Here is a 15,958-nt window from a genome sequence, read left to right as displayed (position 1 = left end):
GAATACTAAGAAGAGCAAACCTTCAGTATGTCTCTGGTTCACAGAATTGTGTATTTTGGCTCAGCACTGTCCCAGAATATGCTGCTCGTGAAAGTCAGGGATTCGGGGTTATTAAGTACCATGGGTTTAAAGTGTGCCCAGTCTAATACAGCTCTTTCTACGGAAATAAATTACTACCCCCTCCGGTTGTAACCAGGTTTCATGTGTGACACCCGGTGACAAATGTGGGACTCTGAACAGATGTGGGAGGAAGAGGAGGAGGACGGAGCTGGTCAGCAGTCCCAGCCTGCCCTGCGCGGCACTCATTCTCAGCAGGCTTCCTCCTCAGAGAAGACTTTTGTAAGGTGGCAAGGACTACCACCAAGTTTTGTGAACTAAAAAGCCTGGGAATTTCACTAAAAACAAGCGACATTTTTGTTTCGTAAAATCTATTCCATGTTTATTGAGAAAAATATAGAAAAGTAACAACAGAAATATGAAACAACAGTAAAAACTCACTAATTATAACTCCACTTAAAGTTGTCCACTATTAGCATGGCTAGCATTGCAATACTTTTTGCTCTGCCCATCCTCTCTCATTTTCCCTCAATAAAAAAAGTTAATAATTCTTTGACTTTTCTCTTAAGAGCATTTTCAGGTTCACAGCAAAACTGAGAGGAAGATACAGAGACTTCCCATGTGCTGCCTGACCTCCCCGATCTCACACATGCATACAACCTCCCCCATTATCAACATCCCCACCAGATCGGTTCATCTATTACAATGGATGAACCCACATGGACACATTATTGCCACCCAAAATCTATAGTTTACCTAGGATTCACCCTTGGTGTTATACATTCCATGGGTTTGGCCAAATGTACAGTGACATGTGCCATCATAGCATAACACAGAGTATTTTCACTGCCCTAATAGTCCCTGGGCTCTGTCTATTCATCCCTTCCCCCAACCCCTGGAAACTACTGGTCTTTTTATTGACTCCACGGTTTTGTCTTTTCCAAAATTCCATATAGTTGGAATCATCCAGCATTTAGCCTTCTCATTTTGGCTTCTGTCACTTAGTAATATACATTTAAGTTGCCTCCGTGTCTTTTTGTAGCTTGATAGCTCACTTTTGTTTCAGCCCTGAGCAATACTCCATTGGCTGGGTGTCCCACAGCTTATTTATCAACACACCTATGGAAGAACATCTCTGTTGCTTCCAAATTTTGACAATTATAAATAAAATTGCTGTAAACTTCCATGCACAGATTTTTGTGTGGAGAGAAGTTTTCATCTCGATTGTTGGATTATGTTTCAGCAGATTCCATAGCTGAGATGGGGTATAAACAGACAATGATTAGACTGAGTTACTCAGAATAAATGAGTATCTCTAAGACTAAATAAAGACTTTTGTATTTGTATCCATTCAACGAGACAGAACTTCTTAATGGACTTTTAAAAGTGAGACTAAAATAATACAAAGACAGTAAGTAAATATCTTTATTTTTAACAGCGTTTGAAAAGTTGATATCAATACCAAAATAACATGCCATAAAAGATAAATGATGGGGGCGCCTGGGTGGCTCAGTCGGTTAAGCGTCCGACTTCAGCTCAGGTCATGATCTCACAGTCTGTGAGTTTGAGCCCTGCATCGGGCTGTATGCTGACAGCTCAGAGCCTGGAGCCTGCTTCAGATTCTGTGTCTCCCTCTCTCTCTGCCCCTCCCCTGCTCATGCTCTGTCTCTGTCTGTCTCAAAAATAAATAAAAACATTAAAAAAAAAAGATAAACGATGACAATGGTTCGGACTTCAATAATGAATTTAAATAAGGTTTGTAGGGTAAAAGAGGCTTCTCTTTGTCTTATTAGAGCAAATATTCTCTGATAAATTCATCTTGAGCATATGTTGAAATTCTTTCCTGGCTAATGGGAAAACTAACAAGTGGATTATGGTGTGTACCAGTATGAAGTAAACTTCTACCCAGCCTAGCTATCCTGTATGAAAAAAATATTTGCATAAGGAACTAAGCTTCTAGGTGCAGATATCACTTTATTTTACACAGCTCCAAAAGGTCACAACCATGAGGTTGACAGTTGAGAGCCATCTTAGGGTTTACAGGAGCAAGTGATACATAAAGAAAACTCATCTGTTGCTATGATTAGACATGGCAAGAAAAAAACCACTTTTGTCTCTATGCAGTTGTTCCTAATCTCAGATTGTTACCTCCTTATATTTCTGTATTTTTCTGCACAGATACCATGTCTTCCTGGATCTTATTGAATTATGAATTAGGTATTTACTTGGAGTAAATATATTTTGATGAGAGATATCTCTTCTGACTCTACAAAGTGGCTTTTTATTTCAAATTATAGGATGCTTTCATAGGTCTTTTTATGTGTTTCTCAGATTATACAGTTGACCCGTGAACAGCATGGGTTTGAACTGCACAGATCCACTTATATGCGGACTTCTTACAGTACAGGACTGCAAATGTATTTTCTCTTCCTTCTGATTTTCTTAACATTTTTCTCTGGTTTTCTTTATTGTAAGAATACCGCATAAAGTGCATATAACATACAGAATATGTGTTAATCAACTGCTTATGTTATCAGTAAGGCTTCTGGCCAACAGTAGTCTATTAGTAGTTAGGTTTTGGGGGAACCATGAGTTATACAAGGATTTTTGACTCTGCAGGGTGTTGGTGCCCCAACCTTCATATTGTTCAAAGGTCAACTGTACTTTAGAAGCAGGTGTGTACTGTCCAGTCATCCACCCCTTTATCTGGTTTGCTTTTCTGTAGCATTTGCATTGATCAGCATTATAGTCTACCGTCTTTGTTTTCTATTTACCCAGTGAGGACATATATACCATGAAGGTAGGGTTTTGACTATTTCTTCTGCTGTATCTTTAGAGCATAAGACAGGGTGGGGACATTGTAGGTCATCATTAAGTATTTGTTGAGTACGTGGTTGGATAAATGAATGAAATAGTTACATTGTCTCCACTGAGGGACGTACCAGATATATTTAATCAATCTTCTATTAATGGATCTTTGGATTGTTTCTGGATTTTCAGAATTACATAGACAATGTATCAATACGCACCCTGGATTACTCTAGTGGAGATTGTGGCTGCCTTCTTAACATCCACTCCTCCTTCTCTTGGTAACCATCCTTATAACCATTCAGTTAACCAAACACGTACCAAGTTCATTGCGGAATGAAGGTCCACCCCTTGCTCTGAGGTTATGCTGGGTAACCTAATTGTAAATTAATCAGCATAATCCCACTAGACTATTGACTCAGGTTTGTGCCAGTGGCCAAATTCAGTGAAAGACACACATTATGATGTCTGCCAGGGACATCTGGGAAAGAAACTTCCTAGATCTGATGGGAGTAGCTTTGTCTTTCCCCCTCGATATAGACAAGGTAGAGTCGGGCTCTGAGGGCCATTTCAATCACAAGGTTTTATCCTGAGGATAAAACTGACATTAATGCACAGGACAGAGACAGGAATCATAGGGTCCTTGACATTTTTGAATTGCTGAATCAAAGCATCCTTGAAGCCTTCCCAGTTTTTAAGCTTCCATTAGTACATTTTTAAAGGCCATATGAGTTGGCTATTCTGTTCTTTGCAATGGAATGACTCCTAAATTATACACTCCCATTTATACTTTGTTTTTGTGGTTGTATGGATATTTCAATAGAATAGAGTTTTAGAAATGAAGTTTCTGGGTCAAAGAGCATACAGATTTTACATTTTAGTATAAATTTACAAATTATGAAGAGTTAGATTTTTTAAAAAGACAGTTGATAGAAAATGACAAGATAGGCTGACAAGGGAATATCGAATAGTATCAAGAAAAAGGATTTTTTTCCATACTTTTCTTTGGACCTTCCCTTATCTCTCATCTTTTATATAGCTCCCTTAACCTGCCAGGTCTCTAAATCTGCCCTCTTCTTGCGGTGAGGTGGGTGGTGCTGGTGTGGAATAGAAAATGTTTTAGAGGAAACGGGAGAATCTTTAAGGTCATTTGTTTCTGGAGAGAAGCCTGAGATATTTAGTTAAGGTAGATCTAAAGCTACCTATTTTAACATAGAGGAGTTATATATGAAATTAATTAATTTAGACCATATGTAAACATGAAAGCAGTTCAATGAGAACTATGGAAATAAGACAGGACAACTTAGTTATGACCATATATTTAAGAGCCTTGAATGCAAGGCTAAGGAATTTGGCCTCCATCCCAGTGGAATTGACAAGGCAATATGAAGGGCTCAGGACTGGTTCCTATGAATGTGCCATCCAGAATTATAAAGGAATAGAAATTTGGTAATGGGCATGTATCTTCCCATATTTTCCTCTTCCAAAATACCTGGTGTGGACTGTATGTTTGTGCCCCTCCCCCATGCCCACAAATTTATGTGCTCAAACCTAACCCACAGCAGGACAGTATTAGGAGATTGGACCTTTGCAAGGTTTATATGGTCATAAGGCTAGAGACCCCATGATGGGATTAGCGTCCTTATAAGAAGAGACTAGAGCCCTCTCTCTGCCAGGTGAGGACACAGTGAGAAGGCCCCTGTCTACAAGCCAGGAAGTGGGCCTGCACTGTTTCCCACTGCACCTTGATCTTGGACTTCCCAGCCTCCAGAACTATGAGAAGTTAATGTTTGTGGCTTAAGCCACCCAGTCTATGGCATTTTTGGTATAACAGCCTAAACCGACTAAGACAATATCCCTCCTTCACCTTATTACTGAGGCTGTGAACATTTTCCCGTTTCGAATCTCCTCCATCTGCTCCAGGATGTCCGTGCTTAGATCCCATTATATTCTTCTCCTGGATCCATACCGGATATGCACAGGAATCACGTGTTGGGACTTGTTCTCCAAACCAACTCTGTAGCCACGACTTCTGTGACCTCAGTGTAATAGATCTGCTCTGTAAACTGACCTGCATTTTCACTTTCTTTCTTTTATAGTTCAAAATAGTACATTATTTGGGCTGGGATGTGGGGGTCTGGTGGTGGAAGATGGGCAATGGGCACAGACTGCCTACAGACATCATGCCTGCAATAGCAATAAAATCCCAGTGGGAAAGCAAGAAAGATCTTAGAGAACTGGAATATATAGGTAGGTAAAATCTTGGGAAATGCAGGAAATCTGTGATTTGTACAAAAAAACAAATTCTCCATCTGGTGGTTTCCATTATCTAGCCTCACAGTTTCAGATGGACTGGAGCCAAAAAAAAAAAAAAAAGGAGACCATAGTGTCACAGCAGTAGCAATGCTTTGGGAATAAGGGCCACTGGAGCTTCCCTGACTCTGAACTAACTCAATGACTTTGGGCAGTTGATTTGCCCTTTCTGTACCCTGATGTCATCATCATCTGTTCAAAAATGTGATGGCAATAGTGACTTCAAAGCTTATCCATGCTTATATCTTCAATGGACCACACAGAGCCTAGCAGATAGATGATCAGTAAATTCATTTGGATCAGGTTGAATGAATACCTATGTAACCTTTCCAATTCTATCCTCATGTAATTGTTCAATTCTGTGCCCACTCTCTTACTCAGCAGTCAGTTTGAAGATAAAGTTCATAAATATTAAGTAAGGACAGTTCTTGGACATGTGGTGTGGGACAAAATTTTTTTATTTAGATACTGTTTTCAGGCATAGGTGGAAGGCGAGGTTGACTAACGGGATAAGGTGTGGAGAGGTCCATGTGCTTAGTTGGCAGCGATGGTCTGCTGAATCCAGCTCACATAGTTGCAGACCTTGGTGTAGACACCGGGTTTACCTCTTTGAGCGCAGCCGGCACCCCAGGAGACAATGCCCTGGAGCTGGTTGTTGCAGACCACAGGGCCACCAGAGTCACCCTGAACAAGAGGAAAGAGACAATAAGAACTCTCAGTTACACCAAGTTGGGGGAAAGGCTCAAAGTTGTTTCTCCATTACCCTGGGTCCGTTTTCCCAGGTTGCTGATTCTCCAGGAAGCATCTTCACTTTTCCTGGGAATCCAACCCTCAATCTCTGTACTACATCCCTATCCTTTCTACCCCACCCCCCTCCTCCTAGCTCCTGCTCTTCTCTTAGTTGCAGGCGGGCAGGACCAAGAAGAGGTGAGGACAGGTGAGTGCAATGCTGCCCAGCTAGCCCTGCTTTTTTTTCCAGAAAGTTTCCTGGTACAATATACCTCCTCCGCAGGGCGCCTGGGTGTGCTGTTTGCACACCATCTTCTGTGTATCTTTTTACCCTTGACCCTAACCATTAATATCTCAAAAGGAAAATTTATCATTTATCCCAAATCTCTCCCTTGTCCCTTATAATCCATCCCAGAGACAGCTTCTCAATCTGTGTTTCAGGAAAGGGAAAATATGGTGGAAATGCCTGCGGCTTGGCCAGAAGGAGTACAGAGAAACTAACCTGGCAAGAGTCCTTTCCGCCTTCCAGGAAGCCCAGACAGATCATGTTGCTGGTGATCTGGCCTGGGTAGGCTTTACGGCAAGCACTGTCAGTTAGTATGGGAGCTTTCAGACACTGCAGGACATCGGGATAATTTTCTGTTGGGTGCAAGGGTAAAAATGGAAGAATATTACCCACAGGATTCTTGGAGATTTCTTTCCCAATCTCTCCCTCCTTCCCTACTTTGCCAGTAACTTCTATTTTGGAAGAACAACTTTTATCTGGAAAGTCTTCCAAACAGTTTTAATCAACAAGTTGTTCTCTCTGACGCTGGCATCAGTGACTCCAGATCTCAAATCTGGAGACTACCTCTTAAGCAGGTCTATACTTTAGGTGGTACCAAATCTCTCAGCCTCTCTTCTGTTTACCTCCTCGGTTTCTACTTCTTTGCAAATCACGAATCACACTTCAGCTGAACATCTGCTATCTTTATCACAGTTCATTTTTTGTGTTTTCCAGCAAAGGAAACTTCCTAAGACTCCATACATCCACAAACTATCCTCTGGGAACCTTGCCGTGAGTGACAGTTCAGACTAACTGACCCCCAACATGTCTTTCACTTCTAGGATTTTCAGACTTGGTGCTTTTGTTCCAGGTGACACTCACCCCCAAAGCTCTGGACATTTCCCCAGCCAGAGATGAGGCACTGGGAACCAGAAGGTGCACAAGATCTTGGCAGAGAGATAGCAGACACTCGAGAGTTGAGGGTGGCAGGTGAGCTCAATTTAATCAGCATGATGTCATTATCAATAGTGTTTGCATTGTATCTCGGGTGGCGGATGACCTTGGCCGAATTGATGAATTGTTCACTGCCCTCAGAGACTGCAATGTTGTGTTCTCCCAGACGCACCTGGATTCGGCTGGATTAGAGGATGCAAAGTTCTGTAAGTATCCAACTTGAGATTTTCCCCCTCCCCTGTTCCCCCCAGTCATAAGCATAAGCATGAACACCATCCCCTTCAAGTGTTCCCACACATAGGTAATTGTGCACTTAAGGCAGCCCTACCAGATACGGTCCAGGTTAGAGTAACTCTTAAGTGGGTGTCACTACCAGCCCGCCATCTTGTTAGAATAGCTAGATGCCTTTAGTTCCCATGACTGAATGACACCAATACAATGATGGCAGGTTAGGTGGGAATTGATGAATATTATTCAGCACGTGCTATTCCTCCTCTGGTTGAGATTATCAGTTATTGTAGGGAGACATGGCAGGAATCAGAGACATGCCAGGATTTCAAGGGGGCAGAATGAGTTGTACTTATTTTTAACATTGTACTGGAAACTTCTTTTGGGTTTTTACCTCCATATGCCATTTTTTCTTGGTTGAGCTATAATGATTGGGACTATTTATCGATTAATGCTCTTAAGCTAGTCCTAGGTATACTTCATCACTAACTAGTTCCCCTCCTCTGTCTCTGGTACCATCATTTGGAAGGCTACCAGGGAACTCTAAGGTTAGCTGTCCATGTAAAATTCCCTCAACGCAACATACAGTGCCTGGGGAGAGTGACAAGGCTTCTAGAATCCGAATGCTCACCCCTCAAGCATAACTCTCTAGTTTACCCTGATTGTGCTTTGGCAGGGCTGGGGGATGAGCTGATCTGGGAGAACAGATATGTGAGTATCAGTTACTTACGACTTGTAGCAGTGAGCCGCAGACACCACCCACTGGGAATTGATGAGGGAGCCGCCACAGAAGTGGTAGCCCGAGTTCAGGGACACCTGGTAGGGGACAGAGTTCCTCGGACAGGTGTAGCCCCCAACGATCTTGTCATCGTCATCAATGGGGAAAGCCACTGACAAGGAAAAGTTGGAAACTATCTGTTAAAAGATACATCTTGGAATTTCTACTTACCACTAAGTTTTTGTAGGTGAACTAGAAAAGAGAAGATAATGTTTTCGTGTCACACATAATCAGGACATGGTGATAACATAATTTTCCCATAATGTTTTTCCCAAAATCTTATTACTCTATCTATACCTTTGACACATACTCTACTTACACCATTATAAATATCTAATTTGTAAGTTATGCTTTAAATTTGATAAATATACTGTTTTTCAACATATGTACCACACAAACACACACACACGCGCGTGCACACACACACACACACACACACACACACACCTTGATCAGAGACTCTTATATATTAAATGCCCTGAACATTACTACCTAAGGATGTAAAGAATACTTTTTAGGAGTGCCTGGGTGGCTCATTCAGTTAAGCATCTGATTCTTGGTTTTGGCTCAGGTCATGATCTCATGGTTTGCAAGTTCGAGCCCTGCATTGGGCTCTGCTGCTTGGGATTCTCTCTCTTCCTCTGTCTCTTTGCCTTCCCCTCCTCTGCTCACTCACTCACTCTCTCTCTCAAAATAAATAAATAAACATTAAAAAAAGAATACTTTTTATACAAAACTTTGTTCAGCAGACATGCAAATAGGTGTTCAGTGAAGCTTTGCAGTAACCATGCTTATATTGATTTATGGTGGTTGGTATAGGATACTTATTCCCGTGAAGTAGAGGGAAGGAAGCTTTTAGAAGCCCCCTAAGAATGTTCTAGCCTGGAAGGAATTGGGAGTTTGTACTTTTGTTCCCCAAATTTCTCTTTTTGGTTCTTATGTAAAATTTTCATGAAATAATTTCATAGAACATTATATTTGGTTTCCCTCTCCAACCTTTCCCCTTATTCCAATTATCTTTCTAACATTTTTCAATTTATTCAGCATTGTGAAGTTTGGCCCACTGATTTATTAAGATTTCTATGGCTCCCAAAGTCTATGGTTATATTATATCCACCCTAGTGTTCAAATATTTTGAAGTAATTTTGGGAAAGACATTTAGAGACTAGTGTATTGAATTTATACTCATCCAATTCGGGAAAGTTTAATAGCAAGTTTTTGATAAAATTTGGTAGTATGAAGAACAGAAACAGATATTTCTCTACGTCTTTTGATGATTAAATGATATATTATTTTACACCAGAGAGATTTCATTAAGAAAGACATTGTAAAACCCAGCCCATAGCTTTTATTCATGAGAAGTAAAGTATCTTTGCCTGTTAAAATCCTTTCGGTATAGAGGAGACTCTGGTTCTGACCCTCACAGCCTCTTCAATGAGCCCAAGACTAGTCATTGTTCCCGATTATTAATTCAAAATGCAACATTTCCTTATTGTTAACTATCCTTTCCTTTTCTCTCTTCCTTCATAGATTTTATCTTGACGTTCAGGGCAATTTCTGCCTCTTTATACTTTCTACACTAGTTACTCCTGCTCACTATAATCTGTCCCCAAAAAGTGAGGTTTAATTATGTATAGATATTTGTACTAGGGTAGTTTCCCCTTATCCATGGTTTCGGTTACCCTCGGTGAACCGCAGTCAGGAAGCAGATGGTCTACTTTCTGATGTATCATCAGGAGGTCATTACTAACCTAACACTATCTCACTATGCCTACATCATTCACTTCACTCTGTTTATCATGTAGGCATTTTATCATCTCACATCATCACAAGAAGAGTGAGTCAAGTACAATAAGATATTTAGAGACAGAGATAGAGAGAAGAGCATGACACATAACTTCTATTACAGTATGTTATGATTATTATATAATTGTTCTATTTTGTTATTAGTTATTGTTAATCCTTTACTGTACCTAATTTATAAGTTAAACTTTATCATAGGTACATACATATTGGAAAAAACCATAGCATATACAGGGTTCAGTACTATCTGCAGCTTCAGGCATCCCCTGGGGTAGATGTAACCACTGCATTCATTTATTCGTAAAGACTCACCAGCAGCTCCCAGGAGAGCAAGGAAGATGAAAGTCTTCATGGTTGCTCACTGGATTTGGACTGAGAAGTGTGGTGATCGCTTTTCATCCATAGGTATTTATACCCCCAGGTTTGTCATTGACACCCATGGCCATGGGTGCCAGAAAAGTGATTTGACTGGAAACTTACAAATCCAAATTTAGAATTCAATTCTATGCCAAACTGAAGATAATTCAGCATCATATTTAAACATCAGCTTTTGTCTACTTTTCCAGAAAGTTGTGGAAATGGAAATAATAAACCCACCTGGTGCAATTTGTTCCCCATAATAGAAAAGTACATTGGAGCAAGGTCACAGAATGGGGCTGCAGGTGTCCTGTTTCCCAGACAAAAATCTTAAGTATTTGGTTGTCTCAACTGTGAACTTTTATCTGAGGACTCTCTTGAACACTACCCCCTTGATGTTTAATTAATACTGGCTCTTTCACAGTTATATAATTTTTCTTGTGGCATCTGTGGCTTTGTATAGCCACGTTAAATTTTCATTATTAATAGGGAAACTTGTTTCCTTGAGAAAAGAAAAAAGTGTTCTGAATTGAAACCATGATCGAGGTAAACAGGAGAATGAAAGGATAACTTACTAGAAGTTACTATATATTTTATATCTATAAAAACTTTGCATATATTAATTTAGAAATTCTCATTACAACCCTAGAAGATACCTGTTACTATCCCCACTATACATATGGGGAAACTGAGGCACACAAAATTTACAGAGGACTTGAGCAACATCACCTAGCAAGTACACGGTAGGGTCAGGATTCCAATCCAGGAAATCTGGCTTCAGAGTCTGTGCATTTAACCACTATACAACACCTCTCCACTTAGTTCATCACAATCTGGACACCAAGATAATACAGAAATCTTGACAAATGGTAATACAATTGAAATCGATGGAGTGCTTACTATGCATCAGGCACCGTGGATGGGGTTTCTATACATCAGTTCATTCAATCCTTACCAGCAGCTTTATAGGTGTTGTTCTAATTTTTACCATTTTATATATGGGGACAGTGAAGCTTGGGGAAATTACATGTTTTGCTCAAAGTTTTATACTCTTGAGTGGTTAACACAGTGTTCAAACTTGAGCAGACTCATTTCAAGGATCATAAACTCTACTGTGATGCCATAAACATAACTAAGGAGAACAACCTGAACTCCACCAAATTAAAGGATGACCCTAGGGAGCAGAGAGAATTCTTAGATAAATTGAAGAAATGGGTTCCTGGAGCAGGAGTTGTCATAATTAATGAAGCATGGCAGAAGTATCCAGAATAAGTGAATCTCAGGGACCAGATTCTACTCCCACACATCTGAATGGCCTACCAGGATGTACTTCTGCTTTAGCAGATGATCGTCTCTCATGAAGTAGTTTGTTGCTTTTACATTCAAAGTTGTGCTGATATAAAGATGATTCACTAGAAGGCAGAATTTCTCAACCCCCGGCCCTACTGACATTTGGGGCCAGGTAATTCTGTGTTGTGGGGAACTGCCCTGAACACTGTAGGATATTTATCAGCACCCCTGGCCTTAGTTACAAGTACCACTAGCCCCTCCTCCACGTTGTGACAACCCAAATGTCTCCAGACATTGCTAAATGTTCCCTTGGGTTCAAAATCATCCCCAGCCGGGAATGACTGATGTAAGGAGAAAAGATGGGCAAAGTAGCTTCTAAGGCCATAGCCATGGGTAAGTGATTTGAATGTTAGCATAATGTAGGCACTAATCAACTACTGAATGAATGGCACATAAAGCAGGGGGCTGTCCCTCACTGATACCTAAAAATCATGGAAATTAAGGAGTAAGAGAAGGGCCAGGCCCAGAGTGAAGAAGGGAGAGCCTTCTCAACCCGTCCAATTATCTTCCTTTCTGATACCTCCATGGTGAAGTGTTGGAAGTTGTGTAGTTCTGAATCACCCCTGGAACTTCCCTTGAAACTCACCAGAGACCTTAGCTCATATGAAAAGCACATCATCTTCAAAGAGTTCCCACAATAGTTGGCTCATGTGCTGCTATGCTGTAGGGAGCTCTCCCTGGTGCATTCTGGGCTTTATCACTTGGACCCCTTCTCCCTGGTAAGGGAAGTGTGAGGGTTGCCAGGTAAGAGGAATTATCTAGACTCAACTGCAAATGCCCAAATAAACACCTGAGATAAAGGAGCATGGACCCATCCAGTGGCAGCGTGATGACTCTTCAGTCGTCTAAAGCAGTAGTGGGGATGTGGGGAAAATGCCGAGTGATGGTTTCTGGACTTTAGGTATTCCCAAATAACTCTCACATGTGGTGCATGGAAACCATGCACACAATGCCTTTAAAGTAACTTAAGTTTTGATTAAAAAATTTTTTTTAATGTTTATTTATTTTTGAGAGAGAGAGAGACAGAGCATGAATGGGGGAGGGTCAGAGAGAGAGGGAGACACAGAATCCAAAGCAGCCTCCAGGCTCCGAGCGGTCAGCCCAGAGCCTGACGCGGGGCTCGAACCCACGAACCGCGAGATCATGACCTGAGCTGAAGTCGGACGCTTAACCGACTGAGCCACCCAGGCGCCCCAACTTTTGATTTTAAAGTAGACTTTTTTCCTGAGCCTCTTCTCAAGCATAGATGTTGATATTTCATGTGTTGGTGAATCTTTATCTAATGCACATTAAAATGAACACATGCTGTTTGATAACATAGCTCTTTAAATAACAGTGGTCATTTGTGCGCTCCCTAAAATCACGTTGAAGACTAGTTGTTTTGTATATGTGCCGCCAAAGCAAACACATGTTGAAGACTGATCCCATAGCATCAGGCAGAGGGCCGGACAAAACGAGAGTGGGAAATCCCAAATATCACTGGTGGTCATGGCTGTGGTGGCTGCTGGGTGTGGAAAGGGTATGGAGCAGAGTAGATCTGGATATTAAGTGAGAGCGCAAAGTACGCCAAGCAGAAGATACTAGAAGAATGCTCCCTATTGAAGAGGCCAGGAGAACACGGGATCAGTGTGAGGTGTCTCTCTACATGAGCGCCATGCCGATCTTTTCTGTAAAGTGGGTGAACAAACATGAAGAAGATATCCTTGCACGATTGTGTGGGAGCTCACACCTGTAAGATACCTTTTACTCCTGAGATACTGTGCCTCAATCATCCTGTGAAGTTGGGCCCTGGAGAACTGGGTTGAAACTTCTCAGATTCAATAGATATTCTTGTCTGCGCTTTGTGTGTGCAAAACATCTGTCCTCAATAACATCGATGAATTCTTGTTTGCAATCAACAGTGGTCATGCCACAGTGTGTGGATGTGGAGGAGGTGGGGAGTCTCCTTCCTCAGTCATGTCTGTGAAAAGAGCCACGTGCAATGTGTGGCAATGTCCACGTTCCTTTTGCCGGGCAGAGTGGGTTGGTACCTATACTTCTTTTCCTCACTTCAAGCACATGAAGGTCCAGAGGCATGTGTCTGTATTTAGTGCATCTGTATTTGTCACCCCTCTTTCCCATGCACACGGCTTAGTGGCCTTGGAGGACTATCTAAACTTGGGCCTGAATTAGGGGCTGGTTGGGCTCCAGCAAATATGTTGACATTTATGTTGGCAGAAGCAAGACTCACCGGCCTCTGAAGGCAACTTTATGATCTTCTCTCTGATGGAGTCTGTTTTTCTTTTTGCTTAGATGCTCCAGCCACCTTCTTGGCTAACACAACTCTAGTTACTGAGGCCATTTACTGGCTCTTTAACTGTGCCAACAGGAAGGGAAATTTTTAAATAAGAATTCCTCTCCCTGAAAAAAAGATATATTAAATTACTAAAAAAAAACTGAAAGAAGCAATCAGGGCAACAAGAATGCAAAAAAGAACAAGGTTACAAAGTACGCGCTTGTGTCATAACCCTGATGCTAACCTGACGGTCCGTGCTAAGCTCAATTTCTAATCATTGCCATGTACAGAAAACCAGTGTTGGCAAGTAGAATGCTCTTTCTTGGTAAAGTGAACCCTGGAACCAGACAGGCTTCCTTGAGAACCCTGCTCAAGGATGGCATTAGTTTGAGGACATTTCTATTCTAGCTACATGTGATTCTCTCCATGATATTGTTTGCAGCAGTCAGCAAACATTTCCTGTAAAGAGCCCAATAGTAAATGTTTTAGGCTTTGCAGCCAATACAGTCTCTGTCACAACTACTCTTCATTGCAGCGTGAAGGCAGCCATATACAGTACATGTGTGGTTGAGTGCAGCTACGTTCCAGGAAACCTTCTTCATTTCCTGAAACAGGCTGCAGGTCAGACTTGAACCTGGGCCATAGTCTGTTGACCCTCTCCAGAAGAGAAGGAAGAAATGAATTAAGTGCCCCACATCCAGACTTAAAATTGAATGGTGATTGTTTCAATGATCAGGTGTGGCTTGAAAGAAAACTAGTGATCCTAAGAGAATTAGCTCACTGTTGACCTTCAAGTAATGCTTTTGGGAGAAAGTAAGACGTGGGGAATTGGGGGTTTAGGGCTAGGATATCGGAATGACAGAGAACAGGGCAAAACAAAGAAGAGAATGATAGAGACAGAAACTTGTACCAAAGGATGAGAAACAATAAAATTCTGGGAGAGAAGATTTCAATCTGGCAACAGAGTTCTGGCCTTCATTCTGCCACTAGCTTCCATTTTGGGGGGTCTTTGCACATTAATATCCTCATGTATAAAATGAACACCCACAGAAAATCAGGGGGAAATAGAAGTTAACACGATCTTCGACCCACATACAAGAGTTTTGTTAAAGTGTTAACACAACTAAATTATGTCTCTGTCAGCATTCGCTTCCCACTGCTCTGTCCTGAAGATCCTTGACTTACCTTTCAAACAAACCACCTGTGCCTTCGTTCAGGACCACGGTCTGCTAAAATAAATAGCACTACTAGTATTTTCTTGTTTCTGGATTTACTGTCCTTCAACCTACCTCCATACTGTTTTACCAGAGTGGTCTTTCTAAAATTCAAATGGATCATGTCATTTTCCTGCTTAAATCTCTTCAATAGCTCCATATTGATGTTGGGATGGATTTAAGTTCTTGGGCATGGCATTGAAGCCTATGAACCTGGACACTCTTCACTATTTCACACCTCTGTGCCTTTCCCACTTGCCTCACCAGTTTAACACCCACTCATTCTCTAGGTCTCTAATCAGAGAGAATCCTGATGAACCTCACCTGCACTCTCTAGCTCAAATCAGGCCTTCTTGAGTTTTCTTGTCAGCTTCTACTTTTATAACATTTACTTCCAATTATATATAAATTGTGTGAGTATCTATCCGTGTAGTGTTGATGGTTTAAAATTCCTGAGGGCACAACTGATGTCTGATTTGCTTACCATTCTGCCTCAAAGCCAACATGTATCTGACACATAGTAATTGTTCAGCAAATTACTGCTGAATGGGGTTACCTCCCTCACTTCTTCGCTCGCAAACTCCAATTCATCCGTTAAAATTTACCTTGACATCATCTCTTCTTAGAGTTAACCTCTGACATTTATCTATGCCCACCCCTAACTCCACCCCACGCTGCCTCTGACTTGACAGATAACTCTGTTACCTTTCTGCACTCTTTTAAAGCCTTGTGTGTATTGCTATTATAACTTCTGAATTTTCTTGTAAACGTTTATTTTTGTCTATTTCCTCAACTAGATTATGATCTCCTGAAACAAATATTTTGTA

At 41.2% G+C, this 15,958-nt stretch overlaps 1 protein-coding gene and 1 pseudogene across 1 annotated transcript; one reads left to right on the top strand and one right to left on the bottom strand.

Moving 5' to 3' along the window:
• LOC106970404 (T cell receptor beta variable 9-like) overlaps positions 1-15,958 on the top strand; it is a 54,808-nt pseudogene that overhangs the window by 32,523 nt on the left and 6,327 nt on the right.
• Positions 5,619-10,405, bottom strand: LOC106970422 (serine protease 1). The gene is made up of 5 exons (XM_015067039.3): positions 10,248-10,405; positions 8,085-8,244; positions 7,055-7,308; positions 6,410-6,546; positions 5,619-5,862 (listed from the first exon to the last, which is right to left on the bottom strand). Exons 1-5 carry the CDS (start codon positions 10,285-10,287, stop codon positions 5,713-5,715), a joined length of 741 nt encoding a protein of 246 aa, XP_014922525.1. The 5' UTR covers positions 10,288-10,405; the 3' UTR covers positions 5,619-5,712.

Source organism: Acinonyx jubatus, chromosome A2 (genome assembly GCF_027475565.1).
Source record: "Acinonyx jubatus isolate Ajub_Pintada_27869175 chromosome A2, VMU_Ajub_asm_v1.0, whole genome shotgun sequence".
Taxonomy (NCBI): Eukaryota; Metazoa; Chordata; class Mammalia; order Carnivora; family Felidae; genus Acinonyx; species Acinonyx jubatus.
The sequence above is the reverse complement of the archived record's forward strand: the minus strand, read 5'-3'. Positions and strand labels throughout refer to the sequence as shown.

Excerpts from the sequence above, each read along its gene's own strand:
- LOC106970422 (XM_015067039.3), bottom strand. The coding sequence starts at position 10,287 with ATGAAGACTTTCATCTTCCTTGCTCTCCTGGGAGCTGCTG. Across the intron at positions 8,245-10,247 it reads TGCTCTCCTGGGAGCTGCTG|TGGCTTTCCCCATTGATGAC; the intron begins GTGAGTCTTTAC and ends TTTCCTTGTCAG. Across the intron at positions 5,863-6,409 it reads GCGGAAAGGACTCTTGCCAG|GGTGACTCTGGTGGCCCTGT; the intron begins GTTAGTTTCTCT and ends CCTCTTGTTCAG.